Source organism: Lepidochelys kempii, chromosome 17 (assembly GCF_965140285.1).
Source record: "Lepidochelys kempii isolate rLepKem1 chromosome 17, rLepKem1.hap1, whole genome shotgun sequence".
NCBI lineage: Eukaryota > Metazoa > Chordata > Testudines > Cheloniidae > Lepidochelys > Lepidochelys kempii.
The window spans coordinates 6987788-7001881 of record NC_136396.1 but is presented as its reverse complement, the minus strand read 5'-3'; the positions used below and the strand labels follow the sequence as shown (position 1 = coordinate 7001881).

At 42.4% G+C, this 14094-nt stretch overlaps 1 protein-coding gene across 1 annotated transcript in view; it reads left to right on the top strand.

The window, feature by feature from the left end:
- CA4 (carbonic anhydrase 4) overlaps window positions 1-14094 on the top strand; it is a 36307-nt gene that overhangs the window by 20128 nt on the left and 2085 nt on the right. The window contains exons 2-6 of the mRNA XM_073315411.1: window positions 6210-6263; window positions 7881-8051; window positions 11822-11979; window positions 12964-13056; window positions 13665-13728. Coding sequence (XP_073171512.1) covers window positions 6210-6263; window positions 7881-8051; window positions 11822-11979; window positions 12964-13056; window positions 13665-13728 — 540 coding nt within the window. The remainder of the gene's footprint in view (window positions 1-6209; window positions 6264-7880; window positions 8052-11821; window positions 11980-12963; window positions 13057-13664; window positions 13729-14094) is intronic.

Sequence of the window (14094 nt, the reverse complement as noted above, 5' to 3'; positions counted from 1 at the left end):
TATAATTTAGAAACTTTCCTTCATGCTAAAGTGATAAGCTAAGCTAATTTGGTTCTCTTTCTTCACCTGGCAGTGAGTTAAGGGCTTACAATTCTTATAAGTCATATGAGATAAGTATATGGGTGTGTATGTGGAGATAGATTATATATATATATATATATATATAATGATTAGCTAGATAGACCTATTATATAACTATATGTAAAGCTCCACCATTTTCAGAACAGGTTTCAAAGTAACAGCTGTGTTAGTCTGTATTCGCAAAAAGAAAAGGAGTACTTGTGGCACCTTAGAGATTAACCAATTTATTTGAGCATAAGCTCGTGAGCTACAGCTCACTTCATCGGATGCATACTGTGGAAAGTGTAGAAGATCTTTTTATACACACAAAGCATGAAAAAAATGCCTCCTCCCACCCCACTCTCCTGCTGGTAATAGCTTATCTAAAGTGACCACTCTCCTTACAATGTGTATGATAATCAAGGTGGGCCATTTCCAGCACAAATCCAGGGTTTAACAAGAATGTCGGGGGGGGGGGTAGGAAAAAACAAGGGGAAATAGGTTACCTTGCATAATGACTTAGCCACTCCCAGTCTCTATTCAAGCCTAAATTAATTGTATCCAATTTGCAAATGAATTCCAATTCAACAGTTTCTCGCTGGAGTCTGGATTTGAAGTTTTTTTGTTGTAAGATAGCAACTTTCATGTCTGTAATCGCGTGACCAGAGAGACTGAAGTGTTCTCCGACTGGTTTATGAATGTTATAATTCTTGACATCTGATTTGTGTCCATTTATTCTTTTACGTAGAGACTGTCCAGTTTGACCAATGTCCCTGGCAGAGGGGCATTGCTGGCACATGATGGCATATATCACATTGGTGGATGTGCAGGTGAACGAGCCTCTGATCGTGTGGCTGATGTTATTAGGCCCTATGATGGTGTCCCCTGAATAGATAGGTGGGCACAGTTGGCAACGGGCTTTGTTGCAAGGATAGGTTCCTGGGTTAGTAGTTCTGTTGTGTGGTATGTGGTTGCTGGTGAGTATTTGCTTCAGGTTGGGGGGCTGTCTGTAGGCAAGGACTGGCCTGTCTCCCAAGATTTGTGAGAGTGTTGGGTCATCCTTCAGGATAGGTTGTAGATCCTTAATAATACGTTGGAGGGGTTTTAGTTGGGGGGCTGAAGGTGATGGCTAGTGGCATTCTGTTATTTTCTTTGTTAGGCCTGTCCTGTAGTAGGTGACTTCTGGGAACTCTTCTGGCTCTATCAATCTGTTTCTTCACTTCCACAGGTGGGTATTGTAGTTGTAAGAATGCTTGATAGAGATCTTGTAGGTGTTTGTCTCTGTCTGAGGGGTTGGAGCAAATGCGGTTGTATCGCAGAGCTTGGCTATAGACGATGGATCGTGTGGTGTGGTCAGGGTGAAAGCAGAACGCCATTAACCATCACCTTCAGCCCCCAACTAAAACCCCTCCAACGCATTATTAAGGATCTACAACCTATCCTGAAGGATGACCCAACACACTCACAAATCTTGGGAGACAGGCCAGCCCTTGCCTACGGACAGCCCCCCCAACCTGAAGCAAATACTCACCAGCAACCACATACCGCACAACAGAACTACTAACCCAGGAACCTATCCTTGCAACAAAATCCGTTGCCAACTGTGCCCACCTATCTATTCAGGGGACACCATCACAGGGCCTAATAACATCAGCCACACTATCAGAGGCTTGTTCACCTACACATTCACCAATGTGATATATGCCATCATGTGTCAGCAATGCCCCTCTGCCATGTACATTGGTCAAACTGGACAGTCTCTACGTAAAAGAATAAATGGACACAAATCAGATGTCAAGAATTATAACATTCATAAACCAGTCGGAGAACACTTCAGTCTCTCTGGTCACGCGATTACAGACATGAAAGTTGCTATATTACAACAAAAAAACTTCAAATCCAGACTCCAGCGAGAAACTGTTGAATTGGAATTCATTTGCAAATTGGATACAATTAACTTAGGCTTGAATAGAGACTGAGAGTGGCGAAGTCATTATGCAAGGTAACCTATATCCCCTTGTTTTTTCCTACCCCCCCCCCTCCTCAGACGTTCTTGTTAAACCCTGGATTTGTGCTGGAAATGGCCCACCTTGATTATCATACACATTGTAAGGAGAGTGGTCACTTTAGATAAGCTATTACCAGCAGGAGAGTGGGGTGGGAGGAGGTATTTTTTCATGCTTTGTGCTTTGTGTGTATAAAAAGATCTTCTACACTTTCCACAGTGTGCATCCGATGAAGTGAGCTGTAGCTCAGGAAAGCTTATGCTCAAATACATTGGTTAGTCTCTAAGGTGCAACAAGTACTCCTTTTCATTTTGAGAACATTTTTCTTTAGGCACCCACTTCTTAATGGTCTGGAAGGCATACATTATAGCTCTCTGTCACTGGGTGACTGATGCCTTTTAAAAGAACAGGTCCAGCTCCTTGTGCTCAAACAGGTGCTCCCAGTTTGGCAACTGAAGAGGGCAGAGCAGCAGCTGTGGCAATGAAGAACCAGGCTGTCAATAAGGAAGGACGAGCTGAAGCTGGGAAGAATTCCCAAGGTGGGCTGCCGAAGTCCAAGAGGCATGGCAGAGGGAACTGCCTGGGGGAAATGTGCCTCCAGGGAGAGAGCCCTAGGAGGCAGTGGTCAGTTAAAAGAACAAAGAAGATTCTTGCATTTGGCCCGGAAGCAGGAGTGGGTGTGGCAGTGGGTCCCCCATGGGCTGGGGACAAGCCAGCACCTTACACTGACCATGAAGAATAAAATTAGATTCTGGAAATCTAAGTAAGCCTTTGACAAGGTCCCTCAACAAAGGCTCTTATGTCAATTAAGCTTTCATGGGATAAGAGGGAAGATCCTTTCATGGATTGAGAACTGGTTAAAAGACAGGGAACAAAGGGTAGGAATAAATGGTAAATTTTCAGAATGGAGAGGGGTAACTAGTGATGATCCCCAAGGGTCAGTCCTAGGACCAATCCTATTCAACTTAGTCATAAATGATCTGGAGAAAGGGGTAAACAGTTGAGGTGGCAAAGTTTGCAGATGATACTAAACTGCTCAAGATAGTTAAGACCAAAGCAGACTGTGAAGAACTTCAAAAAGATCTCATAAAACTAAGTGATTGGGCAACAAAATGGCAAATGAAATTTAATGTGGATAAATTTAAAGTAATGCACATTGGAAAAAATAACCCCAACTATACATACAATATGATGGGGGCTAATTTAGCTACAACTAATCAGGAGAAAGATCTTGGAGTCATCATGGATAGTTCTCCAAAGACGTCCACACAGTGTGCAGCGGCAGTCAAAAAAGCAAACGGGATGTTAGGAATCATTAAAAAAGGGTTAGAGAATAAGACAGAGAATATCTTATTGCCCTTATATAAATCCATGGTACGCCCACATCTTGACTACTGCGTACAGATGTGGTCTCCTCATCTCAAAAAAGATATACTGGCATTAGAAAAGGTTCAGAAAAGGGCAACTAAAATGATTAGGGGTTTGGAATGGGTCCCATATGAGGAGAGATTAAAGAGGCTAGGACTTTTCAGCTTGGAAAAGAGGAGACTAAGGGGGGATATGATAGAGGTCTATAAAATCATGAGTGGTGTGGAGAAAGTGAATAAGGAAAAGTTATTTACTTGTTCCCATAATATAAGAACTAGGAGCCACCAAATGAAATTAATGGGTAGCAGGTTTAAAACAAATAAAAGGAAGTTCTTCACTCAGCGCACAGTCAACTTGTGGAACTCCTTGCCTGAGGAGGTTATGAAGGCTAGGACTATAACTGGGTTTAAAAGAGAACTAGATAAATTCATGGCTATTAGCCAGAATGGGTAAGGAATGGTGTCCCTAGCCTCTGTTTGTCAGAGGGTGGAGATGGATGGCAGGAGAGAGATCACTAGATCATTACCTGTTAGGTTCACTCCCTTGGGGGTACCTGGCATTGGCCACTGTTGGTAGACAGGATGCTGGGCTGGATGGACCTTTGGTCTGACCCAGTATGGCCATTCTTATGTTATCATGTTTATGTTACATAAGGCACAGATCAGATTCAGAGATTAATTTAGGGTTGTACAAATAAAAAGTAAAGCTGCAGAGAGGGTACTACTAATGTATATAATTATAATATTGAACATCAGAATGTATATATTTTGGTTTGGTATTTTCTCAAGAAAGCTATACATCATGATTCATATTTCAGTTTTCAATATTATATAAACAAAAGTCAAAAACATTTGATTATATGAAAGACAATAATGCAGAGTTGTATGCTTGAAGCATTAAGCAATCAGAAGCATACAGAGTTTCAGGCTACCAGAGCTGGTCTGTTTAACCATGCCACATTGTGTAGCAGAACACCAACTTTGATGTAGTGGATAGACCAAGTCTACTGCTCAGTTTGGAATGGGTGAATCCAAGTTTGAAAAGATGCATTCTATGCTTTTTAGACACTGATGCAATTATTTTTTCTTGTTTCCCAGTTTAAACCGGTATTTACCAGCACTCTGTCCTAAACTAGATTTTCCTGGGAAACTGCCAACCCTGCCATAAGAAAAACCAAATCAGCAGGGAACATGGCGATTTCTTGGAGGACAGTGCATGTGAAACTGTGGTTGTCCTTAACATCTGCTGGGGCAGAGATGCTGCCCAGTGTCACATGGAATGTTGGGTGGGGAGTGGCGAAAGAAGACGCTGCACTGGAGTTCTGCAGGGACTGCAAAGGGAGACAAGCCCAAGGTTCACAAGAGTTTGCAACATGCGCATTTGCTGACGAAGAAGCTCCATTATATCCTTGTGCATCTTCCTCTGCTTTTCCTGCTGGAATTCCTGGGCCTTTTTCCTGTCCGTTCTTTCCTTCTCCAGGCTGCCTGCGATGTTCACCCTCCAGGCCCTTTGCGTAGCGTCATGCAGCACTAGCTTGCAGGATCTCATTGAATGTCATCCCAAGTGCTCTTCTTTCTCCTCCTTATCTGGCTCAGGAGTTCCACAGGTGTGGAGACAAATTTAATTGTAGACAACAACCAGGTCAACACAAAACAGCTTACATTGACCTAACTTCCTGGCACAGACCAGGCCTGAGACAGCAAGAATAAGATGCTCCAGAGGGAAACTCTTGGGCATACTGAGTGAGATCAAATTCAGCTGAGCTGGAATGAGGAGAGATCTTTATTTCTTAAGAAAATTCCTTATTCCACCATATCATCTTTAAAGGTCTAACTTTTTTTTTTAAAGATTCCATCCCTGTTAGGTTGAGATGAGATGAGGTTTCTTGTAGACAAGAACAAGGGGACATGACATGAAATGAATGGGTGGCAAATTCAAAACTGATAAAAAGAAATACATTTTCCTCACAATACATATTCAGACTGTGGAACTCCTTGCCATATAAAATCATTGAAGCCAAGAATTTAGCAAGATTCAAAAAGGGATTGGACATTGACACAAGAATATCCAGAGTTATAATTGTTAATCCTAACACAGGTTTTGAAAGGGATATTAAACCACGTTTCAGGGTTGAAGCCATCTGTATCAAAGACCAGGATCAGATCTAATGAAGGGGGGAAATTATCCAACCTCTCACTGCAGCAGGGTTCTTACATCTTCCTCTGAAGCATCTAGTATTGGCCATTGTCAGTACTGGACTCATGTTTGATCCAGTAAAACAATTCCCATATTCTGGTTTTGCATTTTTTAATAAAGACTAGGCTTGCCATAGCTTTCAACCTGATTTACACGATGGCTGGGGAATATTCGCTAATGAGCTTTTTGTACAATCACAACATTTATGTGTGTCATCAGCCAGGGGTTCTCACATATTTTGGAGAGCAGGACACATTTTAAGAGAGAGATTGTCTTGTGGACACCTTCTCTCCTCCAGGGACCACCTTTTCTCCCATGCATGATCACATAACATACTTTTGTCAACTATACAGTAGGAAAGTACCTGTGCACTTTTAGCTTTCTTTTAAAGCAATTTAGCAGCTGGAAATAAGGAGTGGGAGTCAAAGCTGTGTGGTCAGCTAGCTCTCTCCCTAGATCACCGTACCAGAGCCAATGTCTCTATGTGGTCATTCTGAAGTTAATCAACGACTCATACAGCTTCTCATTTTAATGCAATTTTGTAAAGTTTGTCTGAAATGTTAATTTCTTCTGTTGCAGGTGAGAAAGAATGGTGCTACCTATCACAAAAATGCACTCACCCCAGCTGTGCAGGTAATTCTAAGCAGTTTATTTCTGAAATCATTTTAGTGCTGTGCTGTTTTACAAAGGGCCTACTTGTAGCAGTGATACAAATCTTCCCACAACAGCTTCAGATATCACATGCCACTCCATTATACTCTGAGACAGGGCCAGCTCCACGTGCTTGCTTTGCTGGTGCCTAGAGCCAGTCCTGCTCAGAGATTATATCTTGTGCCTCCATTCTCGGGCCAAATTCATCACTACGGTAAACAGGTGCAAGAACATTGATGTCAATGTAGTAAATCCGATTGATTGTATGTCATCGGAAAGAGGAAAACCCAGTCCAATTAAGTTAAATGATTATTAGGATATTTAAGAGAAGGGGACAGAGATATGTTAATGACTCCAATGTTTGTTCTGGCTACCAATTTGGTTTTGGCTGAAGAAAACCCTGCCAATATAAGAAGTGGATCTAAAGTGCATCTGAAGAAGTGGGGTTTTTATCCACAAAAGCTTATGCCCAAATAAATCTGTTAGTCTTTAAGGTGTCACTGGACTCCTCCTGGTTTTCCTGTCAATGTAAAAGGAATTTACAACATACCCAAAAGATAACCCACAGGCACCAGGCAGGCATGCAATTCCTTAAAAATACTTGAGGCCTACATTAAGAAAAGTCTTTATATTTTAACTGGACTTGTACCCTTTGTTTTACTTCAGCCCAGTGATACAACAGCCAGCTGTACCACATTCGTTCCTTTGCTTCTATGCTAGTCAGAGCATCTAGTCTCACCTAGGCTGAGATGTAACATACTGGGAATAAAACTCAGGCATTCCTGGCTCCCAGTGCTGCCTTCAGTAAACACTAGAACATGGATCTGCAATTTAAACCTGTCCCATCCCTCCTTTTTAAATACATTCTAAGCTACAGGTTACAAATTTTTACTGTTTATGATCAATTAGCTAAGTCCGACACAGGCATGCTTCCCATTTAATCGGGCATTGCTACACACTTCATCTGCTTACATTTTCCAGTTGCACCAATCAGTCATTGTTGGGCACATTTCACTGTTTTGCATTTTTAAGTATTTTGTAAACATGTCAAGGAATCTCTCTATTAAACTCTGCCACTGAAAGAATTTTCCCAAGCTCAGAAGCAAATGTAGATCTACCAAGAGGTAGTTTGGCTTTATCAGGATGAAGTCACTTTGTCCATCAATTCTCAGGGGGTAGCCATGTTAGTTGTATCCACAAAACCAATAGGGAGTCCGGTGGCACCTTAAAAAGACTAACAAATTTATTTGGGCATAGGCTTTTGTGGGTAAAAACCCCACTCTTTCAGATGCATGGAGTGAAAATTACAGATGCAGGCATTATATGAAGAGAAGAGAGTAACCTCACAAGTGGAGAACTTGTATGAAGAGAAGGGAAGTTCCCTCACAAGTGGAGAACCAGTTCTCCACTTGTGAGGTAACTTCCCTTCTCTTCATATAACGTCTGCATCTGTAATTTTCACTCCATGCATCTGAAGAAGTGGGGTTTTTTACCCACGAAAGCTTATGCCCAAATAAATGTGTTAGTCTTTAAGGTGCCACCGGACTCCCTGTTGTTTTTGTCCTTCAATGAAAGCCATTTTTCCTTTCTCTTAAACAGAACCCCGTCTCTGGAATACAGTAAATATGGAGTGTGGAAAAAATGAACAGTCACCTATCAATATTGTCACCAACAAAGTGGAGTACAAAGGGGACCTGAAACCATTTACTTTTGAAGGCTATAATACCAGTCAGTCCCCTCACTGGACCATAGTAAATAATGGGCATACGGGTAAGCTATGGCAATGAATGGGGTTTACTTATTTGCTCTGTTTTATTAGCTCCTTAATTGCTGTCAAACATTTTCACTGTTGAGATTATTTTCTTCACACACTGAAGTTAATTGGCAAGAGCTGATTAATTAGCTATTTACGGATTCAGCTTTAATGTTCTGCCAGGCTGTCTGTCTATTGGGAAGAAATATTACTGGGGATACTCTGCGGCAGTGCTGTGTGGTGTCAGGTTACTAAGTCTAAAAAAAACTTTTTTTTTTTTTTAAAAACTTAGTGCTGATTTAACCCTCATATTGGACCAAAAATCACCCAACTATTTCTATATTGTTATGTCAAAATGGGGGGGAGGGACAGGGACATGGGAATTGGGATGCATTTGAAGCTGGTTTTACTGTAACCAGTGAACTATACAACTATGCACAAGTTAAAACTTTCCTAGATTCAGATGCGTACTACACAGTACTTGTGTTGGGGTCTAACTGACCCCAGGATCAAACACATTTTAAAGAAAGCTACACAATAGTGTCAGGGTCTAACCGAGCCCATGTTTGAACAATGAAAATAGATAGCAACAGTAATAATATAAAAGCAAATACAGATACAGCAAACTAGCAACTCAATGGCCTAATACTTGGGGGAAAAAATGGAGCAAAAATTGGTGACCCAGGTTCTGAACATGCAAAGTATTTACACTTCACACATTTCTGATGTATTTTTCTGACTCATTCTCTGGACCAGATATAATATCTTCTCCATTTCTCTGGCTCTGGATCAGTACCCAGCACACTCAGATGCCCCAGCAACAGCATCTGTCAAGTGTGGGCTTGTCAGAAAATGTATCCAACAATCGTGGCTTCCCTGGAAACTTTTCCTAGCAAGTGCAGGCTTCCCAGAAAATCAGTTTGATGGAACTATCTTCAAAGAAATGCAATTTGCTCTACAATTGTGATGATACATGAGGCAAATGTTATCTGTGGTCTCACAGACCAACAGACCATTTCAGTATTTTTTTTTGCGTGGTGGGGGCTGAGGGGAGAAGAACACTGAAACTGTGATGATAAAAACAGTTATGTAGGATTCATATAATCATATAATAATGGCTGCCTCAAAATAAAGACAATCTGATGCTGGAATACCTGCATAATTAATTTGGGGGCCCCCAATGCCTTTTAAGTGACTGTTTTCACTATGCTAAAACCACAACAGATATGTAGACAAATGCTAACAGGTTTGCTCATCACAGCTTGAGAATTCTTCAAGAAAGAAGAGGCTATGGCTTGCCCATCATGTTTTATTCAAATTTTTGTACCCGTTTGCAGTCCGAGACCGCCCCCCAAGACCTTGGATATGCAATACTTTCATTTCCCCACTGACTAACACTGAGGGGTCTAACTGACCCCAGTGACCTTCTCAGTGACTTTTTTTTGCTGCACAAAACCCACAACAGGTAGGATAAAATCAATGCAAAAAGATTGACCTCCTCCTACTCTGACAATAATGTATGAAGAGGTACAGGACAGGCATGAAAAAACTGTATTTATATTTGTGTGCATCCATTTTTTGTCAAAGACACCCCAAAGCATAAGGAGAGTTGAAAAAACCTGGGCTGTTGTCAAGAGAACCAGCTGCTTGACAGCCAGCCCCGAATCTGAATGGCCCCAATGCAAAGTGCTCCCCTGGGAGACAGCTGAAATTTAAAAAAGCACTTTACAGATGGATTGGGCAATGAGATTTTTGTTTTGAAATTCAGTAGTTAGGCAGATTGTTTTTTCTTACAAACTTCTTCTGATTTTCCACTAATGTGGACAAAGTTAATAGCCTTTTTGGTACAATATAAAATTGTGGAATCTTCAAAGCGTGGCTGATGCTCCGAGAAATGTCTTTGTATAAAAAAATCAACCATCGTAGAAACAGCTTAGAACTTTAAGTCCCCAAGACATGCAAAACGGGGTTTGCAGCGGGGGGAGCAAGTGCAATGAGAATAAGATTGGATGCAATTATTATTTTTAGATTTCAATAGCACCTAACTGCTCTGAGATTGGAACCTCATTGCGCTAGGTGTCTTTCATACACATAGTAAAGGAGAGTCGCTGCCAACAAGACCTGACAGTCTAAACAGACACAAGAAATGTTACTAATCCATTTACAGACAGGGAAGTGAGGAACACAGCTATGAAATGACTCATCTAAGGACATACAGTACAGCCAGTCTTTGGGAGCTGGGTATTGAACTCATGTCTCCCGAGTCCCAATCCAGGGCCTTATCTACCAGACCAGCCTTCCTCTCAGGGAGGTCCGAATTCCATCTCCCAGAGAGCACAAAGGCTGCTGTTTTCAAATGCATCACAAATCTCTCAAGCAGAGGACGGTTAAGGGAAATTATCACTAGAAAATATTTTTATTCTTCCCGGAGACACGTTTTATTCTCCTGTTAATACCGGACTCAAGCTCTGCTCTTACCTGGGTTTCACTTACCTAGTTTTACTCTATAGCATTGGTTTTAACCCTTTTTCATTTGCAGACCCCTAAAAAATTTCAAGTGGAAATGCAGACCCTTTTGGAAATCTGAGACATAGTCTGCAGACCTCCAGGGGTCCCACAAACCACTGGTTGAAAACCATGGCTCTATAGTTAGACTGGTGTAAAGTGAAAGTGAGTCCTACAGTTGAGACATAGTAACAGTGTCTTTAACTCTAAACCCTGCAAGACCCTCACAGCAAATAAATACTGCAGCACACACAATTGGCGACAAAAACAGAAACCTGCAAATAAACCTCTTGGGACCAAGTTCACCTTCTAGAATGCAGCTCTGTACATTTAAAGGGAAAAATCCCTGGTCCAACATCGCTTTTCTAGATAACAGAGGAAGAAACCTAGGGTTTGTCTTAAAAGTGAGAGAAGCACAGGCTCTTGCTTCTCTCCTGCCAAAAACCAGTCACTTGGACGCTCCCAGCAAGGAAGAGATGGTCAATTAACCTTACACTGCGTTGAAAAGCTAGTATTGATTTATTTAAAAATTAAATTGATGAGAACAATTGATTGATTACAAAAAGGAAGATGAAGATGCTTCCACAAAAGCTCATTTAACTGGCTTTCACCAAAATAAATAGAACTATAATCCATAGATGGCAGCACACAAATTCTTTTCCGTTATGTAGCATTTTTCATCCATAGGTCTCCCCTTTACAAGGAGAGGTAAGTATCATTATCACCATTTTATAGATGAGAGAACTGAGGTACAGAGAGGTTAATAGCCTGAGCTGTAGAAGTGTTGTGGCACCTGGAGTTGCCATAGACTTCAACTGGAGCCACAGGTGCTCAGTACTTTGGCAAATCAGGCCCTAAGTGACTAGCACAAGGTCATGTAGCAAATCAGAAACTCAAGTATCACAGAATATCAGGATTAGAAGGGACCTCAGGAGGTCATCTAGTCCAACCCCCTGCTCAAAGCAGGACCAATCCCCAACTAAATCATCCAGTATCTGAACTCCTAGTCCTGTGCCCTGGATATAGGGATTGGACTGTTCCCCATTTTAATTACATTTGAACCGGTACTCAGGAGTGTTCAGAGTCAGATCTGGATCTGAAGTTCATTAATCTAGGTCACTCAATATAAAGGGCTGAGCCAAAGCATTGAATCCAAAACCCAGTGAACTTCTGGGAAACTCTGGATCCAGAGCTTTCTCAACCAATGCCCCTCGCTCGTTTCAACTATTCTTAAAATCAGAGCCAAACAATTTATTTCTTTTTAACTACTTGTTTCTACCAGTTAAAGTTTCTCTTAGCGGGTCAGCAAAGATTGGAGGTGGAGGTCTTCAAAATAAATACAAGGCTATTGAGTTTCACTTCCACTGGGGCATGAAGCTAGACAAAGGGTACAGCCCTGGATCGGAACACAGCATCGATGGAGAGAGATACGCTATGGAGGTAGGCGAGATTCTCTCTCTGTTAATGCAGCCGGGTCCAAGAACTCTGACTTCTTAAACTAATGTTGAATGAAATAAACCAACAGATTCTTTTTCAAGACTCCAGGAGGAGAATTAAATAACTGAGAATTTATTGTTTGTTGAGCCCTGTGGAGATCACAGAGGGAAAACGATCAGGGTCTGGACGTTTTGCATGGCAAAGGCAAATGTGGAGAGGCAGTAAAACCCAGGGTTAGTTAGCCTTCAGAGACGGCAGTAGCATTTCAGGCTATAAAGCATCCATCTCCCAGTCTCACACTTGCTTATTCAGATACTTCTGTTGTGACCGTGCAGGGACAGGTATAAATTCCTTGAATAGCAGTGAGGGCAAATCCTACCCTCCGTAGACAAACCAGGTGGGCTTGATGCAGGAAGGTCCCAAGTGAGTTGGTGGGAGGAAATCACCCTCCACCTCAGGTCATGGAGTAACAGTGGAACCACTGCAGATTCAGGGCAGCAGTAGCCCATAAGCTCCTCTTATACCAGCGGTTCTCAAACTTTTGATCTGGTGACCCCTTTCACACAGCTAGCCTCTGAGTGCGACCCCCCCACCCCTATAAATTAAAAACACTTCTTTATATTTAATGCTATTATAAATGCTGGAGGCGAAGCGGGGTTTGGGGTGGAGGCGGACAGCTCGTGACCCCCCATGTAATAACCTCACGACCCCCTGAGGGGTCCCGACCCCCAGTTTGAGAACCGCTGTCTTATACAGATGGGGGAGAAGGGGGGTGGAACTGCCTTTGGGTGCATGTCTTTGCAAAGTCACCAGTCCCATATCTTCCACAGTGCCTCTCGCCAGCTGTGGGCAGGGAGTAGCCCTGCTCCACCTCCACAGTAGAACAGCAGGGGTTTCTCCACGCCCAGGGCACAGGGAAGGGGCCAGGATTTGCTGATAAATGGCTATAAAGGGAGTAATAATTGACCTTTAATGCCTGTATTACAGCTTCATATAGTCCACATGAAAGAGGATTTCTCCACTATAGAGCAGGCAGTGAAAGTTGAAGAAGGTCTGGCCGTGCTGGGGTTCTTTATAAAGGTAAGTTGCCAGGATTTTTTTAACTGGCCACCTCAGACTGGCACCTACCAAAGCTTGGACCAAGTTGCAGGGTTTGGCTGTAGAACTGGCCAGGAGCCAAAGTTCCCCCAATGTTTTCAGGGGTCCAGATCAATCATTTAAGTCTGGCCTCACCTCTAGTGCTTAGCGAAGGTCTGCACTGCACTCAGAGAGACATGACTGCAGCATAGCACCCGTAGACACATCTGAGCTAGCTTTGATTTTGCGAGCGTGAACAACAATACCAGTGATGCCACAAGCAGCACAGGCTACACAAGCCCACCCAGGACCCTGGGTGTGTACTCACACACCAAGCCCATGCTACGGCAGCCTCACTGTATTGCGATTCGAGCTGGCTAGATCATAGCTTAGCTTGGGAATGTCTACACATGCAACAGTCACACCTCTGACTGTGGAGTAGACCTATCCGCAGTGACTTTCTGTTACGTTCAGCTCATTGATTTTTGTTCAGCTTTCTTTCCCACTTCTTTTCTGTTTCATTAATAATTAAATTAAAAGTTACGGGTCGGGGGTGGGGGGGAAATGTCTGAGGAAAGGGATACATTTTCTGACTCAAAATATTGTTTCAGACCGGTGCAAAAAATGAAAACTATAAATCTCTAATAGAGATATTAAATGAAGTTGCTGTCAAAGGTAAGGAGCTTGGATTTATCATCGAGCAATTTGAATTTATTTAACAAGATAATCATTATACGTTCCTAGGCGTTACAGAGGCTAAGGTCTGGTCTACACAACAGAGCTATACCGGTATAGCTACGTCGGTCAAGAATGTGAAAAATCCACGACCTACCCTCCCATGTCGACAGTGCTGTGTCGGCAACAGAGCTTCTCCTGCCAACATGGCTACTGCCTCTTGGGAGGTGGATTAACTAAGACGACGGGAGAGCTCTCTCTGTCAGCTTAGAGCATCTTGATTCAAGCGCTATAGAGGGGCAGCTGCGCCCAGGTAGCATTTTAAGCGTAGACTTGCCCTCAATTCAGAAGAAACTTTGAAGTGAT